This window comes from Salminus brasiliensis, chromosome 11, assembly GCF_030463535.1.
Source record: "Salminus brasiliensis chromosome 11, fSalBra1.hap2, whole genome shotgun sequence".
NCBI lineage: Eukaryota > Metazoa > Chordata > Actinopteri > Characiformes > Bryconidae > Salminus > Salminus brasiliensis.
In genome coordinates, this window is record NC_132888.1 from 314,693 (window position 1) to 336,809 (window position 22,117).

Below are 22,117 nucleotides of genomic sequence, written 5' to 3' on the forward strand. Positions count from 1 at the left end.
GTTTAGGATAGTCTGCAGGGTTACATTCAATACACAGTCCAGTTTAGTTCAGTTGGATGTTAACCAAATGTCCGGTGAGCATCTACAGGTCATCTATAATCCATCCAAGTACAGCCATGCAAACAATTGTACTTACAGTACAGACTGCCTGGAAGAAGGTATGTATACGTGTGTGTGTGTTTGTGTGTGTGTGTGTACACCTGTCTGCTTCTCTTGTATCAACTGGGTATTACTATGTAAAGAGAGATGGTGGTCTTAGACCCTGTGTTTTATTGCTGTGGATCAGATCATAAGTATTCCATTAATCCCTGTTGCCTTAGATCAGCTCTGTGGAGCATGTGTTTTTACTCGCCATGACATTTTTAGTGCCTACAACCGGTGAACACTAGAGGGCACTATGAGTACACAATAATGCTGTTTGGGCTCCTAAATGCCCCCGTTCTTTTAAGCGTTCATAAATGATGTGCTGAGATGATATGCATTTCCGGTTCATCACATACATCTACGAGGAAGCATCCAGGAGAAAGTGCAGCCTTACACCAACTGCATTACACTCCCGGCCCTTAGCAGCAGAGCTAGTAAAAGAAGCCGACTACTGCGTTTCTCATTATCTAATTTAAGTAATCTATTTTTAGAAGCTTGTAGATCCTTTGATTTAAAATCTATCATCTATCATTGTGTGCATGCACGAGCATGCTTATTTATCTATTTAATACTTTATTTATTTACATTTACTGAAGCTGTTCACTCTAAATATGCTAGCAGAGAGTTTTGGAGTGCTTCACTTTCCTGGTCCGCCGCTGTGCAGCAACATGGCCGCTTTGTTTATTCTGGATCAGCTGATCGTGCTGAAGCTGGACGGCATGGAGACCAGGACAACTAACGTCCCTGAAGACCTTTGGAGACGGACGCACAGGGGATACAGAGGAGGAACAACACGGCGCACTGGGACAGCGAGGGCGAGGCGATGGAGGCTTATGGAGAAAAGGGGATACAGGCCCCGTCTCCCCTCTCTCAGCATGGGCAACGTGAGATCACTGGCGAATAAGATGGACGAGCCAGCGGCGTTAGTCAGGAGTCAGAAGGAGGACCGGGAGTGTAGTTTAATGTGCTTTTCGGAGACAAGGCTACACCAGGACATTCCGGGTGACATTGTTTCCATCGATGGCTTTCAGATCATTTGGGCTGAGCTGCACTGAGAGTGGAAAGCGCAGGGGAGGAGGGCTCTCCGTGCTCATTAATAACCGCTGGTGTAACTCTGGTCACTTTAACATCAACGTACGTGTTCCTCGAGCATTGAGCTGTTTGGACTCAGGCCATAGTATTTACTGCGGGAGTTCTCCCATGTTATTATCATGGCTGTTTACGCCAACCCCCCCTGTGCATGTAATGTCATTCATTCAACCTTAGTGCGTCTCCAAACTTAACACCTGAGTGCCTTCACCGCCATATCAGGTGACCATGTCACTGTGGCCAAGGTACAACCAAACTTCACTCATGTTAAGGACGCATACAGCTGCCCCCCCTCCCTCCTCTGGGTAGGTCAGACCACAACTTGGTGAACCTTAGCCCCGGGTCTGTGCCACTGGTAAAGAGTCAGCCCGTGACCACATGGACAGTGAGAAGATGGTCTGAGGAGACTTACAAGGCACTGCTGGACGGCTTTGAGGCTATAGACTGGTCAGCACAGACTACATTAACAAAATACATCAAAGCTCTCCTTAACAACAAGAAGAGGGCCTTCAGAGCTGGAGACAGAGAGGAGGTGAGAACGATCCAGAGGGAACTGGAGACTCCGTGACCACAACGTTCTCCAGGACATGTGAGAGATGGGATGGGATGTAGTTTTCCCCACCACCTGATCCATCTCACTACCAGTCAGTTGATCAGTTGAAAGCTTAGCACCTCTACTTACCTAAGAGTTGAAAAGCCTCTGCCCTTGCCCTTTGCTCTACTCTACCCTTACTCTGGACCTGGGTAGTGGGCTCTTATGGTCTTCCCACATTACTTGTTTGAGCTAAGCCCAACTGGGGTACATGGGCTGCCTGGCCACCCAGAGCTCACCAGTGGACACTTCTCCCAGGCTTGGCTCTTGGAGTAGGTAATCGTGGTAATCCTTCAATCAGGCGGAATAGTCAGTTCCCTGTATTATATTCCAGAAGGGTGTTTTGGATCATGTTTGTCAAGATCTTCACCCCATGCCTGTTCACCACGCGGGACCCCACCAGAAGTGCTCAGATCTTGACCTATCCTTGGATCATTAGACCACTTAAGCCCTTCAAGCCCACTCAAGGCCAGCAAGGCCCTGGTCCCGGAAGGTGTTTATGAACACTATACATATAGACTACATTAACTGTGTCTAATATATTTTGAAAATGCCATATTTATGTATGTTTGATGTCTCAGGAGACGTATTTATGATCTTACTTATGTTTCATTTAGAGGTGAACTCTGATCACAGCTGCTCCTCCATCACTGATAAAAACTGCAGATCTCAGATCTGGGGGGCAAACAGTTTCACTTCAACTCTGAGCAGAAAAAGACAGAAGTTAGACTGCAGCACACATTTATACAAGACCCAAAAATACACACACACTCTCACAGACAATCACACACACACTCACACAGACACACACTTACACATACCGCACCCTCATCCAGGCAGTTGGCGTGTAAGTATAGTCGTCTCTTTACTAGAACTTTTCTGTATGTAATCAGTTCTGGGATCTGTGAGAGACACAGTTCTCAAAATACGCTCAAATGCAAACCTTTCAATATCATGATTTTGGATCCATTCACTTCTGACCCGGCTCTGATCTAAGGAACATGCTGTAAGTTCATTCTGCTTTTTAAACACAACATTACATCAGTGGTGAAACAGTCAGCTGTCTGTAGGATCAACACATTTAGAAAACATTCCCACCTAGCAGTCTTGTACCTCTGTATTAGGCTTAGTCTAGGTCGCTTAGTCTTACCAAGTACCTCAGCCAGCTGTGTGGTGAAGACTGTAAATCTGTAATGAACTACTGCTTCATCCAAACTATTCTACTAAACCTGTTCAATATTTTATTGAATCTCATCCTGAAAGTCAGTTTTGGCTTCATATGTTAGAAACATATATATGCAAGTCCTCTGGCTTAATTTAACTTTTTTATTTTACATACATTATATGGACAAAAGTATTGGGACACCTGCTCAATCATTGTTTTTTCTATAATCAAGCGTATAATCCTTGAGTTTCTCCTGCTTCTGTTGGAGTAACTGTCTACTTTCCAGAGAAGAAGACTTTCTACTAGATTTTGAGGTAGCATTACTGTGAGGATCACCTCACCTTATCCCCAATTTACACAATTCCACTGCTCCACTGCTCAATGCTGGGGGGCTTTATACCCCTCTAGCCCACGCCTGGCATTAGGCAGCATGGAGCCAATAGGGTCATGATGTTGATCTGCTCCAGAGAGTCCTATTCTATTAGCAAAACACTAATGTGTGTAAGCAATATGTGCAATGTAAAGTAGCTGAACACATTTATTAGAAGGGGTGTGGACATATAATGTGTATCAGGATTTGATTAAAGATTTGATTACAGGGCTGCTCATATGTCTGCAATCTCCTCTCCTTTAAAGCTGTGTATTTTTCTGTTGATCTCAGGTGGAAGCATGGGCTCCAAATTTGGAATCCTATCAGTGATCATTCTGCTGAATATTCCAGGTAGGACTATTCTGCCTACCCTAATGCACCTACAGCTTGTGTGCTCCCAATAGTTCTGAATTCAACAGTATTCAGTTTAGTAGCAGAAATATGATCAAGGTATTGTTCACAGCTGAGCTATTACTCGTTAATAAATGGACTAAATCAGATAAAGCAATATCAGAAATGCTCAGAGGCAGTGGGAGATACAGGTGCGTATGGTGATATGGATTTATGCGTGACAGTATGACTCAACTTTCACTTGCAGCTTTTAGTAAACACTAAAAAAATAATCTCCTAACAGCAGGAGTAGACATCATGTGTGATACCCTCAATCACGCTAGCCGTTTATAGCAGGGGCAGAAGTCGAGAGCAGCTCCAGTCTTCCAGTAAGTCTCCGCCCCCTTTGAAGAGAAGATGGGGTTATTGTAGGTTTTTTCACTGTCAAATCAGATGATAAACTCTTACTGATATACTCTAACTGATATACTCTTACTGATAAACTCTTACTGATAAACTCTAACTGATATATGTTTACTGATAAACTCTAACTGATATACTCTAACTGATAAACTTACTGATATACTCTAACTGATAAACTCTAACTGATAAACTCTAACTGATATACTCTTACTGATATACTCTTACTGATATACTCTTACTGATATACTCTTACTGATAAACTCTAACTGATAAACTCTTACTGATATACTCTAACTGATATACTCTAACTGATATACGTTTACTGATATACTCTAACTGATATACTCTAACTGATATACGTTTACTGATACACTCTAACTGATATACTCTTACTGATATACTCTTACTGATATACTCTAACTGATATACGTTTACTGATATACTCTAACTGATAAACTCTAACTGATATACTCTTACTGATATACGTTTACTGATATACTCTTACTGATAAACTCTAACTGATATACTCTTACTGATATACTCTTACTGATATACTCTTACTGATATACTCTAACTGATAAACTCTTACTGATATACTCTAACTGATAAACTCTAACTGATATACTCTTACTGATATACTCTTACTGATATACTCTAACTGATAAACTCTTACTGATAAACTCTAACTGATATACGTTTACTGATATACTCTAACTGATAAACTCTAACTGATATACTCTAACTGATAAACTCTAACTGATATACTCTTACTGATATACTCTTACTGATATACTCTAACTGATAAACTCTAACTGATATACTCTTACTGATATACTCTTACTGATATACTCTAACTGATAAACTCTTACTGATAAACTCTAACTGATATACGTTTACTGATATACTCTAACTGATAAACTCTAACTGATATACTCTTACTGATATACTCTAACTGATAAACTCTAACTGATATACTCTTACTGATATACTCTTACTGATATACTCTAACTGATAAACTCTTACTGATAAACTCTAACTGATATACGTTTACTGATATACTCTTACTGATAAACTCTAACTGATATACTCTTACTGATATACTCTAACTGATAAACTCTAACTGATATACTCTTACTGATATACTCTTACTGATATACTCTAACTGATAAACTCTTACTGATAAACTCTAACTGATATACGTTTACTGATATACTCTAACTGATATACTCTTACTGATAAACTCTAACTGATATACTCTACTGATATACTCTTACTGATAAACTCTTACTGATATACTCTTACTGATATACTCTTACTGATGAACTCTAACTGATAAACTCTTACTGATATACTCTAACTGATATACTCTTACTGATGAACTCTAACTGATAAACTCTAACTGATATACTCTTACTGATATACTCTTACTGATATACTCTTACTGATAAACTCTAACTGATATACGTTTACTGATATACTCTAACTGATATACTCTTACTGATAAACTCTAACTGATATACTCTTACTGATATACTCTACTGATATACTCTTACTGATAAACTCTTACTGATGAACTCTAACTGATAAACTCTTACTGATATACTCTTACTGATATACTCTAACTGATAAACTCTAACTGATATACGTTTACTGATATACTCTACTGATATACTCTTACTGATAAACTCTTACTGATAAACTCTAACTGATAAACTCTTACTGATATACTCTTACTGATATACTCTTACTGATAAACTCTAACTGATATACGTTTACTGATATACTCTAACTGATATACTCTTACTGATAAACTCTAACTGATATACTCTTACTGATATACTCTACTGATATACTCTTACTGATAAACTCTTACTGATAAACTCTAACTGATAAACTCTTACTGATATACTCTTACTGATATACTCTTACTGATATACTCTTACTGATAAACTCTAACTGATATACGTTTACTGATAAACTCTAACTGATATACGTTTACTGATATACTCTAACTGATATACTCTTACTGATATACTCTACTGATATACTCTTACTGATAAACTCTTACTGATAAACTCTTACTGATATACTCTTACTGATGAACTCTAACTGATATACGTTTACTGATATACTCTAACTGATATACTCTTACTGATATACTCTTACTGATAAACTCTTACTGATATACTCTTACTGATAAACTCTTACTGATATACTCTAACTGATATACTCTTACTGATATACTCTTACTGATAAACTATTACTGATAAACTCTAACTGATAAACTCTTACTGATATACTCTAACTGATAAACTCTTACTGATATACTCTTACTGATATACTCTAACTGATAAACTCTAACTGATATACTCTTACTGATATACTCTAACTGATATACTCTAACTGATATACGTTTACTGATATACTCTAACTGATAAACTCTAACTGATATACTCTTACTGATATACTCTAACTGATATACTCTAACTGATATACGTTTACTGATATACTCTTACTGATATACTCTAACTGATAAACTCTAACTGATAAACTCTAACTGATATACTCTTACTGACAAACTCTAACTGATAAACTCTAACTGATATACTCTAACTGATATACTCTAACTGATATACTCTTACTGATATACTCTACCTGATATACTCTAACTGATATACTCTAACTGATATACTCTTACTGATATACGTTTACTGATATACTCTAACTGATATACTCTTACTGATATACGTTTACTGATATACTCTAACTGATAAACTCTAACTGATAAACTCTAACTGATATACTCTAACTGATAAACTCTAACTGATAAACTCTAACTGATATACTCTTACTGATATACTCTAACTGATATACTCTAACTGATATACGTTTACTGATATACTCTAACTGATAAACTCTAACTGATATACGTTTACTGATATACTCTAACTGATATACTCTTACTGATAAACTCTAACTGATATACTCTTACTGATATACGTTTACTGATATACTCTTACTGATATACTCTTACTGATATACGTTTACTGATATACTCTAACTGATATACTTTTACTGATATACGTTTACTGATATACTCTAACTGATATACTCTAACTGATAAACTCTAACTGATATACTCTAACTGATATACTCTTACTGATATACGTTTACTGATATACTCTAACTGATATACTCTTACTGATATACTCCAACTGATATACTCTAACTGATATACTCTTACTGATATACTCTTACTGATATACTCTAACTGATAAACTCTAACTGATATACGTTTACTGATATACTCTAACTGATATACTCTAACTGATATACTCTAACTGATATACTCTTACTGATATACTCTAACTGATAAACTCTAACTGATATACGTTTACTGATTTACTCTAACTGATATACTCTTACTGATAAACTCTAACTGATAAACTCTAACTGATATACTCTTACTGATATACTTTTACTGATATACTCTAACTGATATACTCTTACTGATAAACTCTAACTGATAAACTCTAACTGATATACTCTAACTGATATACTTTTACTGATATACTCTAACTGATAAACTCTAACTGATATACGTTTACTGATACACTCTAACTGATATACTCTTACTGATATACTCTTACTGATACACTCTAACTGATATACTCTTACTGATATATTCTAACTGATATACTCTAACTGATAAACTCTAACTGATATACTCTTACTGATATAGTCTTACTGATATACTCTTACTGATAAACTCTAACTGATATACTCTTACTGATATACTCTTACTGATATACTCTTACTGATAAACTCTAACTGATATAGTCTTACTGATATATTCTAACTGATATACTCTAACTGGTGTACTTTTCTAACTGGTGTAGTTTTCTTTCTAAATTGCCAAAGCAGGTTCACATGCAGAATAGTGAAAAAAACAGCTGAGGTTATTAAGGGGTTTTTCTGACCACCGGAGAAACAATCTGCTTATAATTAGAATCAGTTCCATTCAGTAAAGCTGGGGATATTATGATTGGTGGGATTCCTGGAAACTCTGTGGTTCCATTTTCAGGGTCTCTGGGTCAGAGTGTGAGAGTGACCTGCAGTCTTCAGACTATCTGTGCTCTGCAGGAATCAGCAGTAGACCTGAAGTGCTCCTTCTCAAACATCACCATCAAACCTCAGCAAAGCTTCTGGTTCAGCCCCAAACAGAAAATTAAATGGAGGAATGAAGAAGATCCAGAGGATTTAGCTTTGGACTCAGACTACGCAGGACGGGTGAGCTACAACACATCCAGCTCAGCCTCAACTCTTACAATAAGAGAGCTGAGGGAGAGAGACTCAGGGGAATATCACCTCATGCTCATCACAGAAACCGGAGAGAAATACCCCAGCTCTACAGCGATCACTCTGACTGTTTCAGGTAAACCAGCTCAACCACAGCAATCTGTTCATTTGAAGAACTTTGTGATGCTGGAATATTTAGAGCTTTATTTCCACTCAGATCTGCAGATAAAGATGATCTCTGATACTGAGAAACAGAAATGGACCCTGAACTGTAGCACCTCCTGCAGTTTGACACCTACACCTTATAATTACTACTGGTACAAAAATGGCCAATATAGGCACTCAACAAATGGACATCAGAAGAGTTTATACAGCTATGAGACTGGAAGCTACTCCTGCTCTGTTAGCGGCCATCCTGAAATCTGGTCCAGCTCAGTGTGTGAGTAATAACCTGTTCATAACTCATTATTAATGAATCAATCAAATCAGAAGCTGAAGCTCTTTCTCTTCTACAGGTTTCCGTGATGAGAACTGCTGGAGTGTGATCTACTCAGACAGAAGAGTCTGTGTTCTGGAGGGTTCATCAGTGGACTTTCCCTGCACTTACTCATATCCTAGTGGTCAGACAGTTACTGAGACAGCCTGGTTTTACTCTCAGACTAAAGAGGAGGGGAAGGATCTGAGAGGGGAAGAGCAGTTTGCTGCTCGAGCGGAGTTAATAGGGGATAAAGAGAGAATCTGCACTCTGAGAGTGAGAAATGTGAGTAAGAGTGACTCTGGAGAATATCGCTATAGATTCAGCACTAACCCTGCAGGAGGGAGCTTCTCTGGAACTCCTGGAGTTACTCTGAGAGTTACAGGTATCTGTCCAGTTACGTCTGAGTGATCTTCTACTGGGTTTCCAGTTCATGTCTGAATAAAGGAAATGCTGCACTTTCTATTTATTTCATGTTCAGATCTTCAGGTGATTCCCAGCGCTCCATCAGGAGGACAGACAGTAACTCTGACCTGTAGCTCCACCTGCACTCTGCCCAACAACCCCACCTACATCTGGTTCAAGAATGGACAGCCTGTGACCAGCAAACCCACCAGATACAACAAGCTCTACCTGGAGTCAGCACGCCCTGAGGATGTTCTCCAGTATTCCTGTGCTCTAGGTGGTAACAGTTCTGTGTGGTCCTGACATGCTTTCAGAAAGTATTACTTTATCCTGGATCTAACAGTATATGAGAGGAGTTGGCCATTTCAGATTTAACTCCATGTATTTTGGGATTAATTGACCAATGACCAATGAGTATCCCAAACCAATAGATCAGTGGGAGCGATCCCCTTTGTAAATTGCCAAAGCAGGTTCACATGCAGAATAGTGAAAAAACAGCTGAGGTTATTAAGGGTTTTTTCTGACCACCGGAGAAACAATCTGCTTATAATTAGAATCAGTTCCGTTCAGTAAAGCTGGGGATATTATGATTGGTGGGATTCCTGGAAACTCCTGGTTCACACTGTTTCATTTTCAGGGTCTCTGGGTCAGAGTGTGAGAGTGACCTGCAGTCTTCAGACTATCTGTGCTCTGCAGGAATCAGCAGTAGACCTGAAGTGCTCTTACTCAAACATCACCATCAAACCTCAGCAAAGCTTCTGGTTCAGCCCCAAACAGAAAGCTAAATGGAGGAATGAAGAAGATCCAGAGGATTTAGCTTTAGACTCAGACTACGCAAGACGGGTGAGCTACAACACATCCAGCTCAGCCTCAACTCTTACAATAAGAGAGCTGAGGGAGAGAGACTCAGGGGAATATCACCTCATGCTCATCACAGAAACTGGAGAGAAATACCCCAGCTCTACAGCGATCACTCTGACTGTTTCAGGTAAACCATCACATTTTTTAAAATTTGTATAGCGCCTTTAATAATTATTAAAAGACAAGAAATCAACAACATTAAAAGACATAAGACCCCAAGTGAGCAGCCAAAGACCACAGTGGCAAGGAGAATCTACCTCAGAGCTGGAGGAAGAAACGTTCTTGACTCAGAAGGGGGACACGGCCCATCCTTCTCTGGTCAGAACTATTTCTAAATTCTTGTTAAAAGTTACCAAACCACCTAAAACTGTTGTCCTGTTCAGGTGTGCAACATATTCATAATCATAATATAATAATCATGGTGTAGTATCACTTAAAGTCATGGCAGTGATGGCCAGAGTAATGAGAGGAATGATGGGTAATAGTTGTGATATTAATAGTGCAGATAGTTACGAGTCCATTTAGGTTTAACATGGTCATTAGACAGGTAGCAGTGGTAGGAGGGTGTGCTGCTGGTCTGGCACGGGTGGTGAGGGGGGCCTGCTGGTCGGACTGGTAGGTGGCAGCTGGTTTGATGCAGGTAGAGGGGACCTCAGCGGTCAGTCTTTCAGCAGGTCGGGCTGAATGGGTGGACCATTTACTGGGGTCATTTACTGGGAGAAGGTAGAGAGACAGAGTTAGTTCTGAGAGGATTTTATAGAGATCAGAGAATGTTGATCAGTATCAGAGTGTGTCTGACGACTCCGGCAGGTCTGACTATAACAGTCTAATTAAAAGGAGAGAGCCAGAAGGTAACACAGACACGGGAGCTCCCTGAAACACTAGCGTCCATCTGCTCCACCGTCCACAAACCTGAGTGATCGCGTGTAAGCAGCGAGACGACAGCTCCAGCATCTCAGTGTACTACAATTCCCTGTATCCTCGAACCCCTGGACCTGCAGCCCTTATCTAAGAAACATTAATTACCAAAAGCTAAACTAAACAGATGAGTTTCAGCCTAGATTTAAAGACTGAGACTGTGTCTGAGTCCCGAACATTATCTGGAAGGTTATTCCAGAGTTGGGGGCTTTATAAGAAAAGGCTCCTCCCCCTGCTGAGGGTTTCTGAATTTTGGGAACGAGTAAGAAGCAGCACCCTGAGATCTAAGTAGTCTTGATGGTTCGTAATATGTAATAAGATCCTGCAGGTACTCAGGAGCGAGGCCATGTAGAGCTTTATATGTTAATAGAAGAATTTTATAATCAGTGCTGAACTGAACTGGGATCAGTGCAGTGCTGATAGAACTGGACTGATATGGTCAGATGTTCTAGGTTTAGTAAGAACCCTGGCTGCAGTGTTCTGAACCAGCTGAAGTTTATTGAGGTTCCTGCTGGAACAACCTGACAGTAGTGCATTACAGTAATCTAGCCTTGAGGTAATAAAAGCATGTACTAGCTTTTCTGCATCCTGTAGTGATAAGGAGTTTCTTAGTTTGGAGATGTTCCTGAGCTGCATAAAGGCTGTTCTACTAATATTGGCTATATGCTGCTCAAATGATAAATCTGAGTCGAATGTGACGCCAAGATTTTTAGCTGCTAAACCAGGAATGATGGAAGCATCAGTCTAACATTAAGTCTGATAGTTTATTTCTAGAGTCTTTTGGACCTAAAAGGAGAACATGGGTTTTGTCACTGTTGAGGAGAAGGAAGTTATGTGACATCCAGAGTTTTATATCCTTTACACAGTAATGCTCCAGACAAAGTCAGACGCTCGCAGATGTAAACAGTGAAGAAGGCTTTACTAACAGCTATACAATCCAAGTTCAAACTAAATGAGCATAAACACAAGGAGTATGAAAAACGTGAGCAGCAACTAGGGGTTAAACTATAAACAGAACCTGAACGGGACTAACAAAATGGTGAACACAACAAACCTGGGACTGGGAGGAGTCGGGAGCTGAGCTAGATACAAAGGGGGGGAAACCAAAAGGGAACCTGAATGCAAACCTACAGGCAGAGCCTGAGCGAAGGGGCAGTAACATAAACAGAGGCTAGAGCCGTGCTCTATAAACAAAAGAGGGGAGCTGGGGAACCAGCCGCTAGACCAAATGGCAAACGGCCTAACCTGAATAAGCAGCGTGCTGCCATTAACATGGGTTGCCTTGCTTGAACGTGGATCGCCTGGAAACCTGGACAGGAAGCGAGCGTGCCTTGCTTGCCACGAGAGTTGACGGGACGCCTACTCCTGAACGTGAGTCGAGAACTAAAGCTGACCTGAACACGCTGGTAACGCGTGAGGAACCTCAGGGCGTCCTAGAAATTTCAGAGTCCATTCTCAGCAGAGAATCAAGGGGTTGAAGCTCCTGAAGTACCCCCAGTCCCAGGTGAAACACATGAACAATGAATCAACACACGTGAAAACAAATGCAACAGAAACAAACCGGAAGTCCTTATTTGTGCCTGTGGGCAGCGGCTCGGCCACCAGATACAGACAGAATCTAAGACTGATGCATTTGTTTATGGATTGTCTGCTTTTTCAAAATGAATATTTAAATCTTCTACTATTATAACTTTGTTGCTGCACACTGCCAGGATCACTAAATATCAAAAAAAAAATCAGAATAGGGTCCTGGAGGCCTATAAATATGAATTAGTGTAAATGCATTTTTATTAGTGTCTGGATTTGATATATTAATGTAGAGAACCTCAAAAGAAGTGAAGGTGTTACAGTGTTTTTGAATAATATCTATTCTGTGTATTCTGGTAGATTATGCATACTCTACCTCTTCTGCCTGATCATCTAGGGCTATGTATATTTATAACCTGCGGGGGGCGCTTCATTTAGTGCTCTATATTGATCAGGTCTAATCCAGGTTTCAGTGAGGCAGAAAACATCTAGTTTCTGATCACATATCATTTCATTTACGATCACTGCTTTCGACTGCTATCGTTTTAATCTGTGCATTTAACACTGATTAAATTATTAAAACGAGCTGATTTAGATATTTTATGTTTAGATTTAATTCGGGGCACAGACACAGTCTCAATATGGTGAAACCTGGGTGACTCCTCAAAGCAGCTCTCAGATGGTGGGTTTAGCCAGGTTTGGTCCAGGCTCTTGATTGTCAGCAGCCTGGATTGTCAAACAGCTCAACCACAGCAATCTGTTCATTTGAAGAACTTTGTGATGCTGGAATATTTAGAGCTTTATTTCCACTCAGATCTGCAGATGAAGATGATCTCTGATACTGAGAAACAGAAATGGACCCTGAACTGTAGCACCTCCTGCAGTTTGACACCTACACCTTATAATTACTACTGGTACAAAAATGGCCAATATAGGCACTCAACAAATGGACATCAGAAGAGTTTATACAGCTATGAGACTGGAAGCTACTCCTGCTCTGTTAGCGGCCATCCTGAAATCTGGTCCAGCTCAGTGTGTGAGTAATAACCTGTTCATAACTCATTATTAATGAATCAATCAAATCAGAAGCTGAAGCTCTTTCTCTTCTACAGGTTTCCGTGATGAGAATTGCTGGAGTGTGATCTACTCAGACAGAAGAGTCTGTGTTCTGGAGGGTTCATCAGTGGACTTTCCCTGCACTTACTCATATCCCAGTGGTCAGGCAGTTACTGAGACAGCCTGGTTTTACTCTCAGACTAAAGAGGAGGGGAAGGATCTGAGAGGGGAAGAGCAGTTTGCTGCTCGAGTGGAGTTAGTAGGGGATAAAGAGAGAATCTGCACTCTGAGAGTGAGAAATGTGAGTAAGAGTGACTCTGGAGAATATCGCTATAGATTCAGCACTAACCCTGCAGGAGGGAGCTTCTCTGGAACTCCTGGAGTTACTCTGAGAGTTACAGGTATCTGTCCAGTTACGTCTGAGTGATCTTCTACTGGGTTTCCAGTTCATGTCTGAATAAAGGAAATGCTGCACTTTCTATTTATTTCATGTTCAGATCTTCAGGTGATTCCCAGCGCTCCATCAGGAGGACAGACAGTAACTCTGACCTGTAGCTCCACCTGCACTCTGCCCAACAACCCCACCTACATCTGGTTCAAGAATGGACAGCCTGTGACCAGCAAACCCACCAGATACAACAAGCTCTACCTGGAGTCAGCACGCCCTGAGGATGTTCTCCAGTATTCCTGTGCTCTAGGTGGTAACAGTTCTGTGTGGTCCTGACATGCTTTCAGAAAGTATTACTTTATCCTGGATCTAACAGTATATGAGAGGAGTTGGCCATTTCAGATTTAACTCCATGTATTTCGGGATTATTCGTCAGTAGAAGTTTAGGTATAGTTAGTGATTCCACACTGCAATAAGAGACTGCTGCAGTATTTCTGAATCGACTCCAGAATGTTTAGTCTGATCTAGAAACATTCTTGAAACTGTTTAAGATACTAAAACAAACACCCTAGCAGCTACCTGGGAAACCATAGCAACTGTAGGGTTTATGAGAAATTCTGATTCCTTTATAAGTAAATCCATGTTTCTGATAAATAGGTTCAGCACTTCTGGCCACATCTAATAAAGTATCTCAGTGTGAAATTGATCATGTGGCTCATCATTCATTCCTGAAACTCCTGAAGGTTCAGAGGACAGCACAGTGATGAAGCTCATCATGGTGGGCGTGGCCGTCTTTCTGGCTCTAATACTGATGACAGGACTGATGTGGAGGTGTGTGATCAGGAGGAAGAGAAGAGCAGAGATAAAAGCAGATGTTCAGGTACTGAGAGGAATTTCTACGTTCTCTGTTCATGATGAAGATGTTCCTGTGAAGCTGCTGCTGAATAAAGACTAAAGTTGATGTTCTCCTCATCTCTCTCTAGAAGACCCCGAACCCTGTAGATGACACATACACACCTCTAAACCCCATCAACACATCCTCTGATTACGACACTCTGAGAGTAAGTGTGTTCTGTGTGTTTTAAGGGTTCTCCTGTAGAGTGTATTTGGTTCTGTATGTGATTTAAATGTTCTTGTATGTTCCAGAATGTAACCGGCCCTCATAAGAACAGAAAGCCCTGAATGCTGTGTTGTGATCTCTGAGGGTCTCTCAGCACAGATCCTGCACCCCCATCAATCTCTGCTTAATGTTAATCTCAGCTAATGCTCCCCTCTTCAGGCTCTTCATGCTGGTAGAAGAAAATCCCATTCATTATAAAATGCAAGCAGTTAATGTCCTGTTTAAATGGCTACTGCTGTGGAGCTGCACTGTACCATAGCTTATCAAGACTGGGCAGGTCTGCCCGAAGATGGTCAGTAAGAACATTCATTTTTCCCACCAGAAAGTTGCCCGAACCCCACAGCCTCACTGACCAATCAGAGCAAGTAGGTTTCTATATAATCACTATATAATAAAAAATATTAATCATTCATCAATCATCAATCAATCAATCATATCATTTTAGAAACTCTGATTTTACAACTGTAAACTAAACTATTTCAGAAGCAAATGTGTCTAGTTTTAAAAATTTATTATTAAATATGAATATAATTAGTCTTTTAAACTGTCACGCCCGCGCCGCCGCACCCGCCCCTGGGGCGGTCCCAGGACGTGGCTCACAAGGCGATCATGAACTCCCCCTTCATGGTTATGTTATGTTCTGGACTTTTATGTTGACACAGACTCTTATTTTGATATTCACCGTCACCATTTTGTGTTTTTGTGATCTGTGTCTCATGCCCGTTCATCGTTTGGTGAATGTGTATCACCTGTGGGCTGGTGTATTTAAGTAGGGCTAGTGTCAGCTGGCGGGCCGAGAATTACTCTTAGTGTAACCAATGCACTCAGGATACTCAGCTAACCTTGAGTACTCAGTGTTCACCGGTCTAGTCTGTGAGTCTGTCTGTGTCTAGAGGACTCTTCTGGCCGTAGCTAGTTGAGCATAGCAAGCTAACTAGCTAGGCAGTGTTATTCTCAGGGTCTGTTTGGGGGCTACTGCAGGTCTGCGGCGATCTCGCCAGGCTTCACGGTTTTAGCGTGTTCAGGTTCAGGAGCTCCGGTAGTGAGCAACTCGTCCGCTCGTTCTGGCAGGTAGCTTCCACTCCGTCGGACCGGTTTGGTCATCTGGGTTTGGCGGCTGACTCCCCACTCCCACGAGTCGTGTAAGTTCAGCGCGCCTGACTAGCGCACCTCTTTCCTCTCAGTTGAGAGTTTTTCCCAGGCTCAGCCTGGTGGTTTATGTTTCCGTATAGCGGTTCAGGCTCAGCCCCGGCAGCTAGCACAGCCCTAGTGCCTCGCCAGCCCCAGGTGTGTTCTTTTGTTTTGCCCCTCTTGGTTGTCACGGTTGTTGTTTCTGTTCTTCTTTGTTCACCCGTTCTTGTCAGACCCAGTGGATCATGACAGAATTCTCGGCTGAATACCCCCGAACAGCGGGGATGGATGCCAGAGATCTAGCTGCTCGCGCCCAAGGACAAGTCCTGGGGCAGCAGCAGCACTCTCTACAGAGTGTTTCTGAGGCCATTGGTCGCCTGAGGCAGCAACAGGCGAACCAACGGCAGCTAGTCGCCCAACTAGTGGGTGACATCCAGAGGCTCACGAAGCCAATTGTTTCTCCCAGACAACTCACTAGTCCGTATCCGATGGACATTCCGGATACGTATTCAGGCGATCCTGAGCTTTGCGAGGGGTTCTTGTTTCAGTGCTCGGTTTATTTATGTAGTCAAGGAACCAGCACTGACCAGGCGAAGGTCGCCTTTCTTGTATCCTGTCTCGCTGGAGAAGCTCTGGATTGGGCCACTGCCACCTGGGAGGAGCTCGAGGGGGGCTCACGCCGGGCGACCTGTTGCTGTGGCTGGAGCAGGGCAGCAGGCCGGTAGCCCACTATGCGCTGGAGTTCCACCCCTTAGCTGTGCATAGTGGGTGGAGTCACGCCGTGCTGGTTGCCCAGTTCTGCAACGGGCTTGCCCCCCGTTTGCAGCAGGAGTTGGCGTGCCGAGGTGAGTCGCATGAGCTGGATGAGCTTATAACGCTCGCCATCAGGCTCGACCAGCTCCCAGGTCGCCCTACCCCCACCGAGTCACAGAGAGCTGGGGGTTTAGCTGCCGGGCCTGGAAGGCAGACTGGTCTGGTAATTTAGCGTCGGGGTGGGTTTACGGGTCCAGAGTGGTTGGCGTTGTCGTCTGCATGCATCGCACCCTCTGAACTCAAGTCGGCGCCCAGCGCACCCAGTAAAGCCAAGACGGCGTCCAGTAAAGCGGCCATTATTTTTCCATTGCAAACATTTTACTTTGGCCTTCAGAAATAGCTGGACATCCCAGATTTATTGCTTTTTTGTCCTACTAACAGATAAAGGGAATTAGATGTTTTTAATGAGAACAGGGTTCTCAGAAAACAGACCACAAAGTGAAAATCGATAAAAAGGGTAATGGAGACACACAGGTGAAGATCCAGATGCAAAGCAGACAGACAAGTTTTTTGTGGTCACTGTTCTTTTAGTGAGAAGTTTTGTTATTAATATGCACATATGAGTTAAAACCACTTAAATCTATATTAAAGATTAAAAGCTTATTGTTTTCTTTTCTGTATTTTGCAGTTTGTTCTATATATTCATATTTGTCTGATTAGGGATGTTATGGAAATAAAGACTGTTTTCCAGTTATTTTGGAGTCTTTTATCGTTGGTCTGTTTAATCTTGAGACGCTTCTCCTGCAGCAGACTGTGCTGACGGTCTTTAAGTAAACATGTAATATTACTGACTGTAGCTAAAGGCAGGGGGAGCTGGGTAATCTATACAGCTCTACCTTTGTACAGCACTTCTTCAGTTACTAAATAAAATCACCTTAAAATATCCCAGAGATCCGGTCGGGTTCAGAAGCGAGCAGATCCACTTGATCTCCAAAGCATTTGAGCACATTTTGAGAACTGTGTTCCTCATACTGATTACATATAGAACCGCTCTAGAACAGACCAGCCTGGCAGACTAAGTGGCGTGTGAGTGTGTGTGTGTATTTGTGAAATTCTGTGTGTGTGTATTTGTGAGATTCTATAAGGCAGTGTGCTTGGGATCATTGTCATGCTGAAAGACCCAGCCACGTTTCATCTTCAATGCCCTTGCTGATGGAAGGAGGTTTGCACTCAAAATCTCACAATACTCTGCCCCATTCATTCTGTCATGTACACGGACCAGTCGTCCTAGTCCCTTTGCAGAGAAACAGCCCCAAAGCATGATGTTGCCACCCCCATGCTTCACAGTTGGTGTGGTGTTCTTTGGATGCAACTCAGCATTCACTCTCCTCCAAACACAGCGAGTTGTGTTTGTACCAAACAGTTCTACTTTGGTTTCATCTGCCCATAAGACATTCTCCCAAAACTCTTCCGGAACATCCAAATGCTCTCTAGCAAACTTCAGATGGGCCGGATCTGTACTGGCTTAAGCAGGGGAACACGTCTGGCACTGCAGGATCTGAGTCCCTGGCGGCGTAGTGTGTTACTGACGGTAGCCTTTGTAACGTTGGTCCCAGTTTTCTGCAGGTCATTCACTAGGTCCCCCCGTGTGGTTCTGGGATTTCTGCTCACCGTTCTTGTGATCATTTTGACCCCACGGGCTGAGATCTTGCGTGGAGCCCCTGATGGAGGGAGATTAGCAGTGGTCTTGTAGGTCTCCCATTTTCTGATTATTGCTCCACAGTAGATTTCTTCACACCAAGCTGCTGCCTATTGCAGATTCAGTCTTCCCAGCCTGGTGCAGGTCTACAGTTCTGTTTCTGGTGTCCTTCAACAGGTCTTTGGTCTTCTCCATAGTGGAGTTTGGAGTGTGACTGTTTGAGGTTGTGGGCAGGTGTCTTTTATACTGTTAACCAGTTCAAACAGGTGCCATTAATACAGGTAATGAGTGGAGGACAGAGAAGCCTCTTAAAGAAGAAGTTACAGGTCTGTGACAGACAGAAATCTTGCTTGTTTGTTATTGACCAAATACTTATTTTCCACCATTATTTGCAAATAAATTCTTTAAAAATCAGACAATGTGATTCTCAGAATTTTTCTTTTTCATTTTGTCTCTCATAGTTGAGTCTACCTATGATGTCAGTTACAGGCCTCTCTCATTTTTTTAAGTGGGAGAACTTGCACAATTGGTGACTGACTAAATACTTTTTTGCCCACTGTAGCTCTCTTACTGTATATCTGTATAATAATTTATGTTCTATGTTTGTAAATACCACCCCTTATCCCTTATTCTGTGTATACATACATTTTATATATTTTGTTTTAATACCACTCCTAGTAATACCACTCTGCTGAGAATTGACTCCAGCATTACCGGCGTGTTCAGGTCAGCTCTAGTTCTCGACTCACGTTCAGGAGTAGGCGTCCCGTCAACTCTCGTGGCAAGCAAGGCACGCTCGCTTCCTGTCCAGGTTTCCAGGCGATCCACGCTCAAGCAAGGCAACCCATGTTAATGGCAGCACGCTGCTTATTCAGGTTAGGCCGTTTGCTGTTTGGTCTAGCGGCTGGTTCCCCAGCTCCCCTCTTTTGTTTATAGAGCACGGCTCTAGCCTCTGTTTATGTTACTGCCCCTTCGCTCAGGCTCTGCCTGTAGGTTTGCATTCAGGTTCCCTTTTGGTTTTCCCCCCTTTGTATCTAGCTCAGCTCCCGACTCCTCCCAGTCCCAGGTTTGTTGTGTTCACCATTTTGTTAGTCCCGTTCAGGTTCTGTTTATAGTTTAAAGTGATTGAGGTGATCTTTGGTCTATATCAAACTGAGGTCCGTTGCTTGTTCAAAAGATCACCACACACCTTCACATTTCCTGTGTCACTCATGTTTGGGTTAATGTTGGATTAAAAATAGAAGCAGCTGCAGCAGTTAACATTGTTCAAAGCCATCAAAGCTTACCTTTTTATGTAAAATTATTGTAAAAATGACTTATTATCTAATTAACATAATGCTCATTAATGCTAAAAACAGCAGTAAATAAAAACTGCAGGAAAAACTTTTTACTAAAACATCATTTTACACAGGAAGTGGAAGGAAGTTAGAATTGGACTGAGCACATATTTATACATGCTCTCTTATACAGTCTCTCACTCTTACACAGTCTCTCACTCTTACCAGACGGTATAAAACAGTGAGAATCTTCCCAGCAGAAGGTAAGTTCTGTGTTTTTTACCAGGGCTGTTCTGTATGTGATCTATTTTAAGGTTTGGACCCCGTGGTCATTGTCTGCATCAGTTCACTTCTAAACCTGCTTCAAGCTCAGCAAGGTTTAAAGGTTTGAGCACTTTGAGAAAGGTTTTCCCTCACAGGACTGCTGATTTCCCTCTGCACTGGTACCAGTCAATTCACTGGCTAGACTATTCTGCTCTGTATTTCACACAGCTTCATGGTGAATATTGTGAATCTGTGAATAATGAGTGCAGTCAGGTGTTTCTACAGAACCTGTGCAGTGGTCAGGTTTAGTCTCATGTCCCAACATGATCTTGTGCAGTGATGAAGGTGGGCAGGAGTAGCTTCAGGATGATCCACAGTAAGGTAGTGAACAAAGCCAGTAAAGGATGTCACCACACCACAAGTAAATAAACAGCAGCACGTCCTGCTTCGAAACATCAGCAGGAAAAGCTTTTAATACAGAGAGGCACTAAAGCCCTTTCACACCAAGTGACTTCTTAAGAGTGTGTTAAATTCCCTTCAGCCACTGCCTTGTCCAGTAGAGCTGATGGACTCTTCCTAGCAGCACAGAACAGTTTTAGAGCTTCACACACAACAAAGACAAACTGTGCTTTATTCAAAAATCTGTTGCTGAGATACAGTAGATTCCTCACCTTATCTGTCACAAAGCCAACACCAACATCAATCATATTTGAGTTCACATCAAATAGAACAGAATATAACTAGAAAGGTGAATTTACATCTACATCAAAACTGTATGGCAGTGTATGATCTGTATACAGGCCCACATCCCATCAGACCAAATAAGTTGGAGTTGGAGGGACAAAAATGTGGGACAAAATAAGTGACAGATGATGAAGAAGAAGAATATAAATCAAATAATAACATTGTTTTTCATCACTAGCGGACACTATGAATACCTGGTCATGCTTTTAGGCTATGTAATGCCCCTTATCATTTTTGCATTATCTCCTACTGGGGTGGTGATTCCCCCCTCAACCATCTGAGAGAGAGTGAAAAGCTGGTCCATTGTTCTAAGGAAAAGACAGAATCTGAATTGATACTCCTGAATATAAAGTTCAACTATTAGAACTATTACTCACTCCTTTCCAGTTCTTTGGCACAAACTTTCCCAGAGAGGCTGAGACGTGTAATCTCTCAATATTTTACATTTCACTTCTGCTGCTGCCAAATTTGCACCTTTTTTCATCCCCAGACTATGTGACTTAGGCCATAATGGTACTGGTAAGGGCACAAGTTTACCTGCTGGAAAGGTTCTTGGTACTCTGGGAGCGTACTGAACAAGAAACTACAAACCTATGAATATTGGCTAACATGCTATATAATAATTCTACAAGTCTACAAGTCTCATCCTTGGGCATCAGCTAGAGCCCAGGTAATGTACCACTGTAGTGTAGCACTGTGTTGGGAGAGCGCCCCCTCTGAACTAATACTGTATCCCAAAAAAGGAAGTGAAAGACAGGTGGAACTCTCATTTTTCAGCTTTAACTAATTAACACACATGCTGAACCAAAGTTTCAAAATCAGGTGAGTAGAACAGTATATCATCAAAGTACATGATTACAAACTGATCTATCACATACTGCTAATCAAAGCCTGGAACACTGAGGGGGCATTACATAAACTGAAAGGCATGACCAGTGATGAGAAATGCCATTAGCCAATGATTACTCCCTCACCCTGATTACACCCTTCACCTGAGTACTAATACTAATACAGTACTAATTCATAACACCTCTGTCTGGTTCCATTTCTGTGGGTTTATACCTGTTGTTTTTCCCTCTTAGTTTTT

General features: G+C 41.6%; 1 protein-coding gene across 1 annotated transcript; it reads left to right on the plus strand.

Annotated features, from left to right (window-relative positions):
• The first annotated feature begins 812 nt into the window (after nt 1-812).
• Nucleotides 813-17,600, plus strand: LOC140565648 (sialoadhesin-like). The gene is made up of 14 exons (XM_072691684.1): nt 813-1,098; nt 3,652-3,711; nt 4,035-4,079; nt 8,198-8,548; nt 8,630-8,851; nt 8,928-9,272; nt 9,369-9,569; nt 9,930-10,280; nt 13,413-13,634; nt 13,711-14,055; nt 14,152-14,352; nt 14,786-14,922; nt 15,026-15,103; nt 15,189-17,600. Exons 1-14 carry the CDS (start codon nt 813-815, stop codon nt 15,222-15,224), a joined length of 2,880 nt encoding a protein of 959 aa, XP_072547785.1. The 3' UTR covers nt 15,225-17,600.
• Nucleotides 17,601-22,117: the final 4,517 nt, after the last annotated feature.